Genomic DNA, 16484 nt, shown 5'->3' with positions numbered 1-16484 from the left:
CAGTGTATGTAGTTCTGAATTATTTCTCACATGTACAGTCTGTGTAACCGCCACTACAATCACAATATAGAACCGTTCCATCCCCACAAAGATCTCCATCTGCCTTCAGAGTCCTACCACTCCTCCCGACTATCATCCCGAATCCCTGCCTACCACTAATTTGTTCTTATTTCCATAACTTTTGTCATTTTGAGAACTGTATATGGAATTATACTGTATGTGGCCTTCTGAAAATGGCTTTTTTATTGATACATAGTATTTGTACATATTATGAAGTACCTGTGATATTTTGTTACAGTCATAGAGCATGTAATGATCAGGTCAGGATATTTAGGGTTTCCATCCATCTCGCGTATTTATGATTTCTGTGTGTTGGGAGCATTTCAAGTCCTGTCTTCTAGCAATTTAAAAATATACAATACATTGTTGTTAACTATAGTCACCTTACTCTGCTATCAAACATTAGAACTTATTTCTTCTTTGACCTGGCACGTGGGTCATGCCTGTGATCCCAACACTTTGGGAGGCTGAGGCAGCCAGATCACTTGAGGTCAGGAGTTTGAGACCAGCCTGGCCAACATGATGAAACCCCCGTCTCTACTAAAAATACAAAAATTAGCCAGGCATGGTGGTGCACGCCTGTAATCCCAGCTACTCAAGAGGCTGAGGCAGGAGAATTGCTTGAACCTGAGAAGCAGAGATTTCAGTGAGCTGGGAGATCGTGCCACTGCACTCTTAGCCTGGGCAACATAGCAGACTCTATCTCAAAAAAAAAAAAAGAAAGAAAGAAAGAAAAGAAAACTGATTTCTTCTATCTAATGTTTGTATCTGTTAACCAATCTCTCTTTAGCACCCCACCAACCCATACACTCTTCCCTAGTATCTATCATGCCACTCTCTACTTCCATGAGGTCAACTACTCTGTCGCCCAGGCTTGAGTGCAATGGCATGATCTCCGCTCACTGCAACCACCGCCTCCTGGGTTCAAGCGATTCTTCCACCTCAGCCTCCCAAGTAGCTGGGATTACAGGCACATGCCATCATGCCTGACTAGGGTCAACATTTTTTAGCTCTCATATATGAATGAGAACACACAATATTTGTTTTTCTGTACCTGACATATTTCACTTAACTTCACGACCTCCAGTTCCATCCATGTTGCTGCAAAAACATGATTTCATTCATTTTTACGGCCAAATAGTATTCCAGTGGGTATATATACCACATTTTCTTTATTCATTCATCCACTGATGGACACTTAGGTTGATTTCATATCTTTACTATTGGTGCTACAATAAATATGGGGGGGTGGAGCGCAGGTATCCTTTCAATCTGCTGATTTCCTTTCCTTTAGAAAAATATCCAGTAATGAGATTGCAGGATTGTATGGTAGTTCTATTTTTAGTTTTTTTGAGAAGTCTACATACTGTTTTCCATAGTGGTTGTACTAATTTACCTTCCCACCAACAGTGTATAAGAGTTCTCTCTTCTCCACATTCTTGCCAGAATCTGTTATTTGTTGCCTTTTTGATAATACCTACTCTAATTGGGGTAAGATGGTATCTCATGGTGGTTTTGATTTGCATTTCCCTGATGATTAATGATGTTGAGCATTTTTTCATATACCTGTTGGCCATTTGTATGTCTTCTTTTGAGAAATGTCTATTCATGTCCTTAGCCCACTTTTTTTTTTTTTTTTTTTTGAGATAGAGTTTTGCTCTTGTCACCCAGGATGGAGTGCAATGGTTCAATCTCGGCTCACTGCAACCTCCCCCTCCTGGGTTCAAGAGATTCTCCTGCCTCAGCCTCCCGAGTAGCTGGGATTACCGTGCCTGCCACCACGCCCAGCTAATTTTTGTATTTTTAGTAGGGATGAGGTTTCACCATGTTGTCCAGGCCGGTCTCAAACTCCTGACCTCAGGTGATCCACCCTCCTCAGCCTCCCAATGTGCTGGGATTACAGGTGTAAGCCACCACGCCCGCCCCTTAGCCCACTTTTTAATGAGATTTTTAGATTTTTTTGTTTGTTTAATGTTGAATTGTTTGAGTTCTTTGTGTATTCTGGATATTGGTCTTTTGTCAGAGCAATAGTTTGCAAATATTTTCTCCCATTCGACAGGTTGTCTCTTCAGTCTGTTGATTGTTTCCTTTGCTGTGCAGAAGCTTTTTAGCTTAATGTCCTGATTGTGGCTTTTTCCACTCAGCTGAATCTTCAAATCCATCCAAGTTGTATTGTGTATCAATCATAGTTTATTCCCTTTTATTTCTGAGTAGTATTCCATGAAAAACAAATCACAGTTTGTATAGCCATTCACCTATTGTAGGATATTTTTAATTTTTTCCAGTTTTCAGCTATTATAAATAAAGCTGCTGTGACCAATCATATACAGGCTTTTGTGTGGAAATAAGTTTTCATTTCTCTGGGATAAATGCCCAGGAGTATAATTGCTGAATCATATGGTAAGTGTATATTCAGGTTTTTTTTTTTAAACTGCCAAGCTATTTTCCAGAGTGGCTGTACCATTTTACATTCCTACCAAGAATATATGAGACCCAGTTTCTCTGCATCATTGCCAGCACTTGGTGTTGTCACTGTTTTTTATTTTAGCTGTTCTAATGGGTGCGTAGTGATATCTCATCATGGTCCTAATTTTGCATTTTCCTAAATGGCTAATAATGTGGAGCATCTCTTCATGTGCTTACTTGCCATCTGTATATTTTCCCTGGTGAAATGTCTCCGTATCTTTTGTCTACTTTCTGATTGGATTGTTTGGCTTTTTTACTGTTGAGTTTTGAGAGTTTCTTGTACGTTCTAGATAATAGCTGACTCTTCAGATTCCAAATCCACAGGGAATGTAGACATAACCTTACTTCTTCTATTCATTAACAGATGCCTGTGAGGGCTCCTCTCTCATTCTTACCTGGGATCAAGTTTACCTCCCTGTGAGGCTGTGCCCAGGATTGCATGGGGGGAAGCCTTCCACAACAGCTGGCTCAGCCCTGGTCATCTGTGGCCTTGAAAGCTTCCTGGCCATGACCCTTTTTCTCTTCAGATGTTGCTTACCTTTGATGATCAGTTCCTGCTGACTGCTGCTGAGGATGGCTGCCTGTTCACCTGGAAGGTCTTTGATAAGGATGGCCGGGGAATCAAGCGAGAGAGGGAGGTGGGCTTTGCCGAAGAGGTGCTTGTGACTAAAACAGACATGGAAGAAAAGGTAAGAACTGCATCTAATGAAGAGGGATATGGAATTCCTTACCAGACTGCATTCAGATGTGGGTTCAGCACCGGGGCCCTCTACAGCCTGGCTACACCCTATGCCCAGTGCAGACCCCCACGGCTCCCTGCACATCCGCTGTCCACATAACCAAGCTCTCCTCCTCACTGCCACTGTCCACCCGACTCTGCCTGTCTTTCTGCCCTGTGATCATCTTGACTTACACTGTGCTTTGTTTTTATTCTGTGATCTGGTTTTCTCTTCCTACTCTTTGAAACCAAGAATAATGAAACATACAGTTCTCTTATGACCAACAGTTCCTAGCACATGCTGGGCACATGGAAGACAATCAATAAATATTTACAAAAGTAAAGTATGTTCTCATTTAAATCTCACAACATCTCTGTGAAGAAGATACTGTCATTCTCCCCATGTTTCAAAAAACAAGTTACGAGAGCTTGAGGGATGTGTTCAAAGTCAGTGTGCTAATAATTAATAGGACTAGAGTTCTAATCCAGATTTAATCCAGAGCCCTCTCCCTTAATCACTATACCAAAGGGACATCCCTTCCTTCCTGTTGATGCAGTAAACATTCCATAAAGGTGTGTTTTGCAGAGATATGAGTGCATAGCTCTGTGTTACGCTTCCTAAGGGAGAAGCTGAATGGATGATAAACACACAAGGCTCATGGAGGATCGCAAAGCTACACAGTCATTGCTGTTTGTCCAGAATCTTAAGTGTGTTTATTGAACACCTACCATTTGCTAGGCACTGGGGATGCACATGTGAAAAGACAGTTGTGGGCCCTGTGACATGACCAGGAAGCCTACAGTCAAGTGAGGGATAGAAACAAGTAAAGCCATCAGAGCAGCAATACAACACTGCCACAAAGCACGGTGACAAGCCCCTGGCATTCGCTGGAGATCCCTTCCAGAGCTCCCTAGAATTTTCTGCAGGAAAAGCAAAGAGGGAGAAGAGGATGAGGGAGGGCCCCGTGAGAGTGGGGGCCTGACCTGCTGCAGAAGGAACATTTCCTTTTCTCTGTTATCTTTTCTGTTCTTCCCAGAGGGTAGGGGAAGAGGCCAAATAGGAGACAGCAGGCTGAACCAAAGGCCTGAAGGTGCCCAAGCTGGCTTCTGACCACAGCCCCCAGATGGGCCTGACAGTACCGCTGCCAGGCTGGAAATGACTTGTGCATATACTGCTCCTTCTTGAAACTCCCTTCTGTCTTACCATCCTTGTGACCACACTCTGTTCCCTGTAAACCTTTCTGACTCCTCCTCCCCGCTTCTGTCCTGGCTCTTCCTCCGCCTGTCCCTTAAAAAGCATGTTCCCAGAATTCCCAACTCTCTTTATATTCCATTATAGTCTAAGTAACTCTCAGGCCATGATTTACCTTCTCTGCCTAGGATTTACAGAGGGGTCTGCTGTGTACCTGACACTATACTAAGGTCTGGGATTACAGAGATAAAAGACATAAAGCATCCTTTAGCTGATAGCCTGGGAAGAGGGCAGAGTATCACAAAGAAGGGAATTAAACGTGCAGTGGAATGAAGTGTCATGAAAGAACGATGCTGTGGGAGCACAGGGGAAGGAACTTGGCTCAGGCCAGGTGGTGCCAGAGGACATGAGCCTTGCTCAGATCCTTCCAGGACAAATGGACAAGGGCCAGTGAGCAATGAGCAGTGAGTGTGTGCAGAGGGATGAGGGAGTGGTGGTCTGCAAAGCTGCTCCTAGTTAGGTTGTGCCAGAGAGAAGGGCTGAAGATGAAGCTGGAGAGAAACAGGTCAGGGGGGCCTTTTACACCCTGCATTAGGCTGGACATTGTTCATAAGGACCATTCATAAATTTAAGCTGGGGAATGACTTAACATGATTCACATCTGGGAGAGATTAATCTGCAGCAATGTGAAGAATAGATGGAGGAAGGACACTGAACAAGGACCTCAAACACAGCATGTCAAAGGCCAGGTCATTCCCATGGATAAATATATCCCACTAGCCAGGGCAGACCCCTGGGATCATTGATAAGTATTCATTCAGTGCTGACCATGCTGCTAGTTTTATGCTAGGTTCTGGGGATAAAGCAGAGAAGCAAGACAGGCCAAGCCCCACCCTCAGGTACCGGTCCTTCTACCTAGGAGACAGCCTTCATCCATGATCCTTACCTCTCCACCCCACACCCAATCAGGCACTATCCTCTCTAAACTCACTCTCTCCAACCTCTCCATTCCTCTCCGGTCCCCTCCCCTACCTCAGTCCAAACCCTGTCTGTCTCTCACCTGGTCTATGCAGTTGCCCCCCACCCACCCCAGCAACTCATCATCCTGCCTTTGGTCCTTCCTTAATCTAGTCCGTGCTGCGTACCGCCGTTGGAGAGATCGTTATAACACCAAAGTCAGCCTGATCGGGTTCGATGAGGACCTTTGGAAGCCCTCTAAGATAAAATTCAAACTTCCTAGCATGGTCTACCGGGCCCCTGATGGTCTGACGCAGTCTTGGCTGCCCCTTCCTATACATCCAACCTGTGCCATATCACATGCAGTGAGTGCCTTGGCCAGGCATTCCTGCTCCATCCTCTCTGACTTTGCACGTGCAATTTGTGCTTATCCTTCATCTCAGTACTTCCTGTGCACCAGATCCTCACTAGTCTGCTGGCCAGGAATGCAGAAATGTGCGTAATCCATTCCTTGATGTCAAGTCGTTCACAGGTGGTAGAGGAGACAGACCAGAAATGATGAGATAGGGATGCACGGGGTGTCCCCATAGGTAAGCAAGAAGAAAACACTGCATTCTGACCCACTCTGTCATCAACATTAACTTTTTAAGGAAATGAAGGGTGTGTGTATTATAGTATTTTTAGAAAACTTTGGCATCATTGAGTATGATGGGAGAAGACACTAGGCTGGGTGCGGTGGCTCAGTCTGTAATCCCAGTACTTTGGGAGGCTGAGGCAGGAGGACTGCTTGAGCCCAAGAGTTCGAGACCAGCCTGGGCAACATAGTGAGATCCCCATCTCTACAAAAAATATAAAATATAAAAATTAGCCAGGTGTGGTGGGGCATGCCTGTAGTCCCAGCTACTTGGCAGGCTGAGGTGGGAGGATCACTTGAGCCCAGGAGGTCAAGGCTACAGTGAGCCATGATCACACCACCGCACTCCAGCATGGGTGACAGAGTGAAACCATGTCTCAAAAAAAAAAAAGAGAAAAAAAGGAAGAATAAGAAGATACTAGGCATAAAAACCAGCAAGACAGAAGAGTTAGGACCTATATTAAAGTACTAAAAGTGAGTCTAAGAAGACATCAAGAGGGACAGATTGGCAGTACTGAGAACCACCCAGCTTTGGGCACTTACCACAATTTGTAATAATGTGTTTGTCTGGCTGCCTCAGTAGACTCTAAGTTACATGGGGACAGCCATCATGCTTCAATAAATATCTTCTGAGATCTTACTCTGTGTTAGACATTGTTCCCGTACTTGGGATATATCAGCAAACAAACCCTACAAAGATTCTGGTCTATGTGGAGCTTAAGTTCTGATGGGGAAAGAAGAATAAAAACAATAAACAAAATAATAAGTAAATTGTAGAAAGTGCAAGATCTAAGGAAATAAGAAGTAGAGCAGAGTAAGAGAGGTGATGGGTCCTGGGAATAGGAAGGGGTTGCAGAATTAAACAGTGTGGTGCAAGTCAGCCTCGTCAAGCAGGAGATGCTTAAGCCGACTTGAATGAGATGAGCGCATGACTAGCACAATGTAGTAAAGATTTTTTGAGGATAGAGGAGGAAGCTCATATGTCTCCTCATTTTTAGCTGATGTGCCTTCTGGGGAAAAGATGACAAGTTCTAGTTGAGACACATTGAGTTTGAAGCTAGGCAGAGCTGCAGGTCTCAGGTCAAGGCCGCAGGTTTAAATATTCTGAGTCACCCTTACTGTCAGTGTTCTTGATCCTTCTGTCCTTCTCCCAAAGGCTCAGGTTATGTTGGAGCTAAAGACTCGTGTGGAGGAATTAAAAATGGAGAATGAGTATCAACTCCGACTAAAGGACATGAACTATTCTGAGAAGATTAAGGAGCTAACAGACAAGTTCATCCAGGAAATGGAGTCCTTGAAAACAAAAAACCAGGTCTGTTTAAGAGACTGACCAACAAGCACAAATAACAAGAAATTTCCACTTTCAAGACAGGACTGGCATATACTGCCCAAGCTATGCCCAAACAGTAAGATATGTGAAAATGTCCAATTTTAAAGCATAGTCGTTGATATCAGAAATGCTTACAACTGGCCAGGCACAGTGGCTCATGCCTGTAATCCCAGCACTTTGGGAGGCCAAGGCGGGCAGACCACTTGAGGTCAGGAGTTCAAGACCAGCCTGGCCAACGTAGTGAAATCCCATCTCTAGCCAGGCATGGTGGCGCGTGCCCATAGTCCCAGCTACTCGGGAGGTTGAGGCATGAGAATCATCTGAACCTGGGAAGTGGAGGTTGCAGTGAGCTGAGATCGCTCCACAGCACTCCAACCTGGGCAACATAGACTCTGTCTAAAAATAAATAAATAAATAAATAAAAAGAAATGCTTACAATCAATTGCTAAGTGAAAAAAAGCAGAATATAAACCACTTTATGGTGAATGGTATTAATCGGTATTAGTGGTATTAACAGATTAATTAATCTGATCTATAGTAGTAAAATACATATAGAAAATAGATAACAGTATAATTATCTCTGGAAGTTGAGATTACAGATAATTTAAATTTTGTTTTTCATACTTTTTGTAATTTCCAAATTCTCTACAATGAGAATTATGATTAGGAGAAACTTATTTAAAAACAAAATGAAAAGATAAGAAAAAGCAAAAAGATAAGAAAATCAAAGCATAGATGGAGAATAACTAGCAGAATACTGATTCCTGGATTGTCAGGAAGTTAAATAAAATTAGTCTACATGGCCTTTACATAGTTAGATTTGGTCTGGGACTCTCCCAGATTCTTTTCTTTGTTCTACACAAATCTGGACTCCTATCTAAAATCCCCACTGGGCAAGGTGGCTCACCCCTATAATCCTAACACTTTGGAAGGCCTAGGCAGGAGGATCGCTTGTATCCGAGAGCTTGAGACCAGCATGGGCAACATAGTGAGACCCTGTCTCTATGTAAAATAAAAAATGAGTCTGCCATGGTGGCATCTGCCTGTAGTTCTAGCTACTTGGGAGGCTGGGATGGGAGGACTGCTCGAGCCTGGGAGGTGGGGACTGTAGTGAGTCATGATCTCTGCACTGCACTCCAGCTTGGATGACAGAGCGAGGCCCTGTCCCTCACACCCTAAAAAAATTCCCAATTATGTCCTTGAGGGATATTTGTTTCTTTAGTGTCTATGGGTCATAAAGTTTGGCTAAAAAAAAAAAGAAAGAAAAACCTTGGCTATTAATTGTATTAATTAATTCACTTTATAATTTTATTCATTTAGCCAACAAACATTTATTTGGTGCTCTATATAAGCCAGGCGCAAAGTTAGGTCCTGAAGATGGCACACCACCTCCAACTCGCCCCCCAAGCCTGAAAGCTTTCCTGCTCAGTTAAAGAAAACACTTCCTCAGAAGCTTACCCATGAGCACACCCAAGGATTTTGTTGACAGCAATGTGCTGGCAACAGAGGATTCAAATGAATCCCTACTTTTTCACCCAGAAGTCCTTTTGACACGTGTCCAAAACTGAACTCATCATTGACAAACCCATTTAGTAGCAAGAATAGAAATAGGAACAGTATAGAGCTTTTAGAGCAGAATATAACATAAATGAAAAGTGACAATGTGGTTGCTGCTTCATAGAACAGTGCTTGGTGCAAAATAAGGGCTTGAGAAATGTTTGTGAGTGAAGGAGGGTGTTACTTGTGAAATCAGTTCTTGCCCTAGTAGTGCTTTCAGCAGATGTGTGTAAATGAGAAAATGTGACTCTGTTTTAGGTCTTAAGAACAGAAAAAGAGAAGCAGGATGTTTATCACCATGAGCACATAGAAGACCTCCTAGACAAACAAAGCCGGGAACTGCAAGAGATGGGTGAGCCCACAAGTAGAGGCCTCGTTGGTTAGGGTTGGAAGAGCTAGGTTATGGGGAAACACTCAAGAGTCCCCCAGACACAGTAGAAGTCTCAGGGAATATGGCTCTGTCTAAAAACAGGCTACATGTATCCCCTGGAACTCACTGTGGTTTTCACTTCTGTGTTTTTACTCATTCACTAAGCACATTAAACACCTATTGCATGAAAGTAGGAGGCACGGAAAAGGTCAAGTTTGGAACCTGATAGTCTTGCCTTGGGTCCCAGGCTCACCACGTACTTGCCAGGTGCTCTGGGGAGTCACCTAACCTTACCGAGCCTCACTTTGCTATAAAGCAGGAGTCCTAATACTTATTTTTCACACTCAGGATATTCTTCTTGGCCCTGAGTCCCCAGATACCACTTTGTGCTTTCCTGGAAACTTTTCTTCCCAGAGCAGGCAGGCAGGGAGTTTGGCTACCTGATGAGATGATGGGATGAGGGGTTGGCAGCAAGGAAGCCAGGCAGGCATTTGAATCTTGGCTCTGGAGGCAGCTGCTCCAGCTGGTGCTGGAAGGGATGGGAGAGCGCCCAAGGCTCCTGGGTGTCCCTGAAGCAAGTGCTGCTCTCCCACCTTAAATACCATCCTTGCTTCTCTCCAGAATGTTGCAACAACCAAAAGTTGCTTCTAGAATATGAGAAGTACCAGGAGCTGCAGCTCAAGTCCCAGAGGATGCAGGAAGAGTATGAAAAACAGCTCCGGGATAACGATGAGACCAAGAGCCAGGCCCTGGAGGAGCTGACTGAGTTTTACGAGGCAAAACTGCAGGAGAAAACCACCCTTCTGGAAGAGGTACTCACAGGAAGCCATGCTGTGCCTCCCTTTCACAGAGAAAAGCCACCCATTCACTCAGATCTCCATGGCATAGCCACTGTATGCCAGGATGTGTTATACACTGGGTCAGACATGGTTTCTACCCCCAAGGAACTTATATCTAATGGGAGAGACAGCCAAATAACATCGCAAATAAATATAACATTATGACTGTCACAAGTTCTGTGAGAGAAAAATATAGGAAGGCTGGGTGTCCAGTGAACAAGACCAAAGGAGAACAGGGATGGGGTGTTGGTAAGATTGGGGTTGAAGTGGTGGAGCATGAGGCCTGATTTGGTAGGAAAAGAGGGGAGGCAGGAAGACAGGACAGACGGGAAGAAGGTGGACAGGTCAAGGGCCCTGTGGCCATGGTCTCCGTTTCTGGAATGACACTCGCCTCCGACTCCCTGGGACAGGTCCCCATGCTCATCTCACCTCAAGCCCTGTTGGCACAAAGGTGTGTGAGTCCCTTCTCTCCTGACCACACGCCCACTCTCTCTGAGCCAGGCACAGGAAGACGTCAGGCAGCAGCTGCGGGAGTTTGAAGAGACCAAGAAGCAGATTGAGGAAGATGAAGACCGAGAAATCCAAGATATCAAAACCAAGTATGAGAAAAAGCTTCGGGATGAAAAGGAATCAAACCTGCGGCTCAAGGGAGAAACAGGCATCATGAGGAAGAAGGTAGCAGGCTGTTCTCCAAGAGACCTGGGGTGGGCGAGGGTGTTGCAGAGAAAGCTGGGGTGGGTGGACTGACCGGCCTGGGGGTGCTGGCCAGGGTCCTGCCTGTCCCCATCTTCAGCGAGCAGGCTGGGAGAAGAGCACCAGCCAGTGCACCCTCACGCAGACGGACCCTCCCCACCTCGTCCTTGGAAAGGCAGCTGCACGGGCTTCCCTGCTCTCCTTTTCACAGGATATTGGGGTTCCCTGTGTGCAGACAGAGGCTTTCTAGTTTTCACTTACTGGCAAGTAGGATTCATTTAATGTTTTCTGAGATAACCCTCCGATGGAAATGGAAATGGAAATAAGGTCTTCTGGGGATGAGATAGATGAAGTCTTGGCCGGGAGGCATCCTCGGGCTCTTGGTCCAGGGAGTCATGGGCGGCTCCTGTTCAGCACCACAGGTGGGAGAGGGAATGGGGGTGTAGGATGCTTAGTTTACAAAGTGGGGAAGATGTTTTTAGTTCACTCACCATCAGGGGTGAGGGAGGATTCAACTCAGTTTCCCCAAAACATTTAGCCCTGGAAAAGCTAAGTTCAAAGCAAGCTGAAGTTTCTTCCTATTAGAAAGCACACTAGTAAATCCAGGGAACAATCAGTCTTCCCTTCTTGGTCATGGCTAAGATGGCTCATCAGTTAGGGCCCACTTTCTGTGACCTTGATGCAGTGTGGATCCCAGCTTTTCAAGATCAGTGTGGTCATAGAAGTCTCTGGTCCACTTGGTGTACCGGTCTCTGGAACCTCTTGTGAAGACAGTCAGTCCTCTCATATGGGGAATGGGCCTGGATGTTATGGGACAGAATACTACATCATCCATTTGGCCTGGGAAATTCCTGAACCGTCCCAAATGCTCCAGATATTCACTCCTAAAATCCCAGAAATGTTGAATGCTAAGTGTTTTCAGTCCACAGAAGGTGGCCAGTGGTGGGGAGCCCCTTACACTGAGACAGTGGGAGGGATGGAGATGAGTTCTGACTTTAGTGGTCTTTGTTGTTGCTGTTCGCTTTTCTAGTTCAGCAGCCTACAGAAGGAGATTGAAGAACGAACCAATGACATCGAGACCCTAAAAGGAGAGCAGATGAAGCTGCAAGGAGTCATTAAGTCTCTGGAGAAGGACATCCAAGGCCTCAAGCGAGAGATCCAGGAAAGAGACGAGACTATTCAAGACAAGGTGACAGCTCTCCTTCTGTCTTCCCTCAGCTATGGCCAGATGGGCCAAGGCGAGGAAGGCAAAGCTCAGGGGAGAGAGGGTCCCTAGCTTCTCAGGACGCATTTCTTTAACTTGATGGGGGAACCAGCCGTCAGTGAAGTGCCTGTTGTGTGCTTGGCACTGGGCTAATCGCTGTCAACACATCACATTCAGTTCTGCCAACAACCCAGGGGGCCTGAGAACCCAGTGTTATGGTTCGGGAAGCTGAACTCCAAGAGGCTGGGTATCTTGCCCAGGGTCACACACTTCAATAGGTGACAGGCTGCAATAAGAACCGAGTCAGCTGACTCCACTGCTCCAGGCATCCTTGGAGGCGCTTCCCCATGGGCTGGGGACAGCTCACTTGCCGCACTGACCACATGGTCCCCCTGTCGCAGAGGGACTCTCCTGGGATTGACCCTGTCCAGGAGGCTGCCTCCACTTTGGGGATGCCTTTCTTACAAAACACTCAGACGACAGAGACATCACATTCTGTGGGGCAGATACCTCAATACCCAGTATGTAGTATCATCCTCCTGAGCACATCCAGATTCCGTGCCCTCCTCTCCATCTCCCCTGCCACTACGGCCCAAGGCAGGTGGAATTCTCCAAGGGCCAAGGACGTGGGCTTCAGTGTTAGGGAACTAGGTCTGGCACAGGTTCCATTTATTGACCATTGCACCTCGAGCAACTTCTCTAAGCCTTCATTTTCTCACCTATAAAATGGGGATGATAACCACCTCAAGGGGTCTTGTAAGGATCACATAGGATCATGGGATCATGCCTGGATGTCATTTCTGCATGTGAGTGTCGGTGTACATATCCAGGGTTTTGTTTGTTTGTTTGTTTGTTTGTTTGTTTTTAGGGAAGATCCAAAGCTCTGTTCAGATTCTCAAAGGGGGCTTTGACAAGAAAGAGACAAAGGCCTCCTCACCTAGAAAGTGGCAACAGCCTCCTAAGCAGTCTAATGGCCTCACTTCCCATCTCCCACCACCATGGACTGGCAGGGTACAGGTGCAATGCTGCCACTCTCCTGCTCAAAGCCCTCACAGCTCCCCATTGCTACAGCAGGGGTCAGCACGCTCTTTCTGTAAAGACCTAGGTAGTAAATATTTTTGGCTTTGGAGGCCATGTGGTCTGTCTCAACGAATCAACACCGCTGCTGTAGTGTGAAACCACCCATAAACAAAACATTAGTCAATTAACTTGGCTGTGTTCCAGTAAAGTTTTACAGAAATAGACGGCAGGCCCAATGTGGCCCACAGGCTGGAGTTTGCCAACCCCTGGCCTAGGAGATAAATTCTGAACTCTTTCCCCCAACATGAAGACCCTCACCTCCCTCCTCTATTTCCCCAGCCTCACCTCTCACTTCCCCCATGAACCACCGCTTGGCTCTCAAGCCAGTCATTCTCAGCACCCTCAATATATACTTCGCCTTCTGTGCTTTACAACATTTATCACATTTTAGGCTTAGATTTGCTTCTGCGTCTTCTTTCCCAACTAGTGTTTTCTTTTAAGGGCAAGGGACTGTGTTGTATTTATATTTGGAAACCCAATACTTGACAAAAGATCTTCATTCAGTAAATGTTTGATCGATGGATATACTTATGTTCTGATTACTATCACCGTGCAACAAATTAACCTTAAAACTTACTGATTGAGGCCAGGTGTGGTGGCTCACGCCTGTAATCCCAGCACTTTGGGGGGCAGACGCAGGTGGATCACTTGAGGTCAGGAGTTCGAGACCAGCCTGGCCAACATGGTGAAACCCCATATCTACCAAAAATATAAAAATTAGCCGGGAGTGGTGGCACATGCCTGTAATCCCAGCTACTCTGGAGGCTGAGGCAGGAGAATCGCTTGAACTTGAGAAGCAGAGGTTGCAGTGAGCCAAGATCGTGCCACTGCGCTCTAGCCTGGGTGACAAAGTGAGACCCATCTCAAAAAGAAAAACTGAGTGATTGAAAGCAACTATTTTATTCTGCTTACAGGTGCTACAGATCTGGAATCTGGACAGGGTACAAAAGGATGGCTTATCTCTGTCCCCGATGTCTGGGGCCTCAGCTGGGAATACTGGGGGTGACTCAAAACAGCTGGAGGCTGGAAGATCAACATCCAATGTGGCTTCTTCAGTCACATGTCTGGCACCTTGGCAGGGGTGTCTGGGAGGCTAGGCTCAGCTGGGTCTTTAGATCAGAGCCCCTAATGTGCCCACCAGCCTGGATGTCTCAGTGTAGTTGGACTTCTTACATAGCAGATGCCCTCCCCCAATGCAGGTGTCCCAAGAGAGCCAGATAAAAGCTGCTTGGCCTTTTTTGGCCTAGCCTTGGAAGCCACACAGTCTCCCTTCTGCTGCATTATTTGGGTTACAAACAAGTCACAAGTCAAGGCAAATGCAAGGGAAGGAGATTCGCTTCCACCTCCTGATGGAGAAGCAGCAAGGTCACGCTGTAGAACAGCTGGAGTGTGGGGCGGGAGATGCTGTGGGGGCCATCGTTGGAAAATACCACTGTTCACAACCTAATATGAATGAGTGAGTGAATGCATGAGAGTCCTTGTACAGAGGCTGAGGGGTCTGTGCTGTAGCCCCATGGGGGGAGTGCCAGCCTCTGTACTGACGGAGGAGAGGAGTCTCCTGGTTGACCTCTTCAACCAGGAGAGTCACAGGCTTCGTGCTCTTTTGCCCTAAAGGGCTGCAGTATACCAGGGCCTTACAATATCTCTCACTTCTCTCTCATCTCACCCCCAGGAGAAGCGAATTTATGATCTGAAAAAGAAAAATCAAGAACTAGGGAAATTCAAGTTTGTGCTTGACTACAAAATAAAGGAGCTGAAGAAGCAAATAGAACCTCGAGAGAATGAGATCAGGGTGATGAAGGAACAGATTCAGGAGGTAAGAAGCCGTTTGCAACACTCTGGCCTCTCAGACCCTCTGTCTCTTCTTCCACAATTGGCTAGCTGGCCTCAGGGACTGAGGAGAAGCTCTCCTCACAGTCCTCTCTGCTCCCAAGGTGTGTGCAGCCTCCAGTCCACAGGGGTGCAACAGGGAAGGCCGTGGCCCCGCTGCAGGCTCAGCTGTCCGAAAGCAAATCGCTTGGGAGTTAACTTGCCGCGGGACCTGGAGATGGGCTTTGGCCCTACCCGTGCCTCAGTGTGCGGCGTACTGTGCCCTCCTAAGGGAGATGCAGCTATTGGGCATTTGGCCACCAGAGGGCAGTGTGTACTCAGCCAACAGGCTATCCTTCTAGTTCAGCATTTTTTTCTCAAACTGGAAATGTTGGTTGAGACCCCAGGTGAGGCCATGGTGTTTGGACTTCATCTGATAAGGAATGAGAAGTCATCAGAGGCTCTTGAGCAGAAGAGTGGCATCATTAAGAATATGTTCTGGGAAGCAAACAGGATGAAGGTAGAGAGGCGAGATTAGAAGCAAGATCAACTGGACAAGGGTTTCTGAGAATCCTGTGAGGTCCCCCATGCCCCCCACCACACGCCACCTTTCCCTGCAACGTGTGTTGCCCCATCAGCCTCCCCTGCTGGGCTGACAGTGGCGTCCATGTTGATCTAAAACCGAATTCTTGATTTTTCTCTCCCCCTTCCTCCAGTTTTCCCTCTCTCAGTTAGTGGTCTATGATCCACCCAGTTACTTAATGCAGAAATGCAGAAGTCTTTCTTGATTCTTCACTTCTCTTAACTCCTTATCCAAATCATCACCAACATCTATCTGATCAATTTCCAAAACATATCTCACATCAAACCCTCCTTTCCCGCTGCTGCTATCACCCTGGTACAGGCAGCCACCATCTCTTATCTGGACTGGACTCCAGCCTCCAGTCTGGTCTCCACATAGAGGCCTGAGTGAACTCCCCAGTGGGGTCCCATCCCACCTACAATAAAATCCAAAGTCCCAGTCAGGCCCACAAGGTCCTGCGTGATCCAGCCTCTCCCTGCCTCTCCCTGCCTCTCCAGCCTCCTCTCGCAGCTCCCCCTCCCTGCTCCAGCCCACTGACTTTCTGACAGTTCCTGTAAGTCACGCTTTTCCATCTCAGGACCTCTGCAGTGCTGCTGCCTCTGCCTGGAAGGCTCTTCCCCCAGATCGCCACATGGCTGGCTTCTTTGCATCTTTCAGGTCTCAGCCTATATGCCTTCCCTGACCGCCCTAGACAAAATAGGCTTCTGCTCCCCCCTCCATCTTCTCTAATTGTTTGTGCTGAGCCGGGATAACAGATACAAGGGTGTCAGAGAGCACTGATGACCCAACTAGAAGTGCCAGAGCCATGGGGGTGCCAGTCTGCCCGGTGACGCCTGTACTCTGGTAAGCCCAGTAAAGAGCCAGGTGGAGATCAGTCCAGGGCCAGGGGGCCCAGAGAGGGTATGTCCTTGTGACAATGACTTTTTCCCTGGCTTCTGGGATGAGAAAGGATGCCCCCAGCTGACCACAGACCTGCCTCCGCTGGGCCTCCT

At 46.7% G+C, this 16484-nt stretch overlaps 1 protein-coding gene across 20 annotated transcripts in view; it reads left to right on the top strand.

The window, feature by feature from the left end:
* The window catches only part of CFAP57 (cilia and flagella associated protein 57), an 84758-nt gene that overhangs the window by 42582 nt on the left and 25692 nt on the right, over positions 1-16484 (top strand). For all 20 annotated transcript variants that reach the window (XR_010146877.1, XR_010146876.1, XR_010146881.1 and 17 more), the window contains 7 exons: positions 3054-3215; positions 7184-7339; positions 9173-9266; positions 9906-10096; positions 10625-10798; positions 11847-12005; positions 14773-14916. Coding sequence is in view for 17 of the 20 variants with exons in the window: in XM_054666029.1 (XP_054522004.1) it covers positions 3054-3215; positions 7184-7339; positions 9173-9266; positions 9906-10096; positions 10625-10798; positions 11847-12005; positions 14773-14916 (1080 nt within the window). In the remaining 3 variants the exon portion in view is untranslated. The remainder of the gene's footprint in view (positions 1-3053; positions 3216-7183; positions 7340-9172; positions 9267-9905; positions 10097-10624; positions 10799-11846; positions 12006-14772; positions 14917-16484) is intronic.

This window comes from Pan troglodytes, chromosome 1 (assembly GCF_028858775.2).
Source record: "Pan troglodytes isolate AG18354 chromosome 1, NHGRI_mPanTro3-v2.0_pri, whole genome shotgun sequence".
Classification (NCBI taxonomy): Eukaryota; Metazoa; Chordata; class Mammalia; order Primates; family Hominidae; genus Pan; species Pan troglodytes.
Note: the sequence above shows the minus strand (reverse complement) of the source record. Positions and strands in the feature narration are given on the sequence as shown.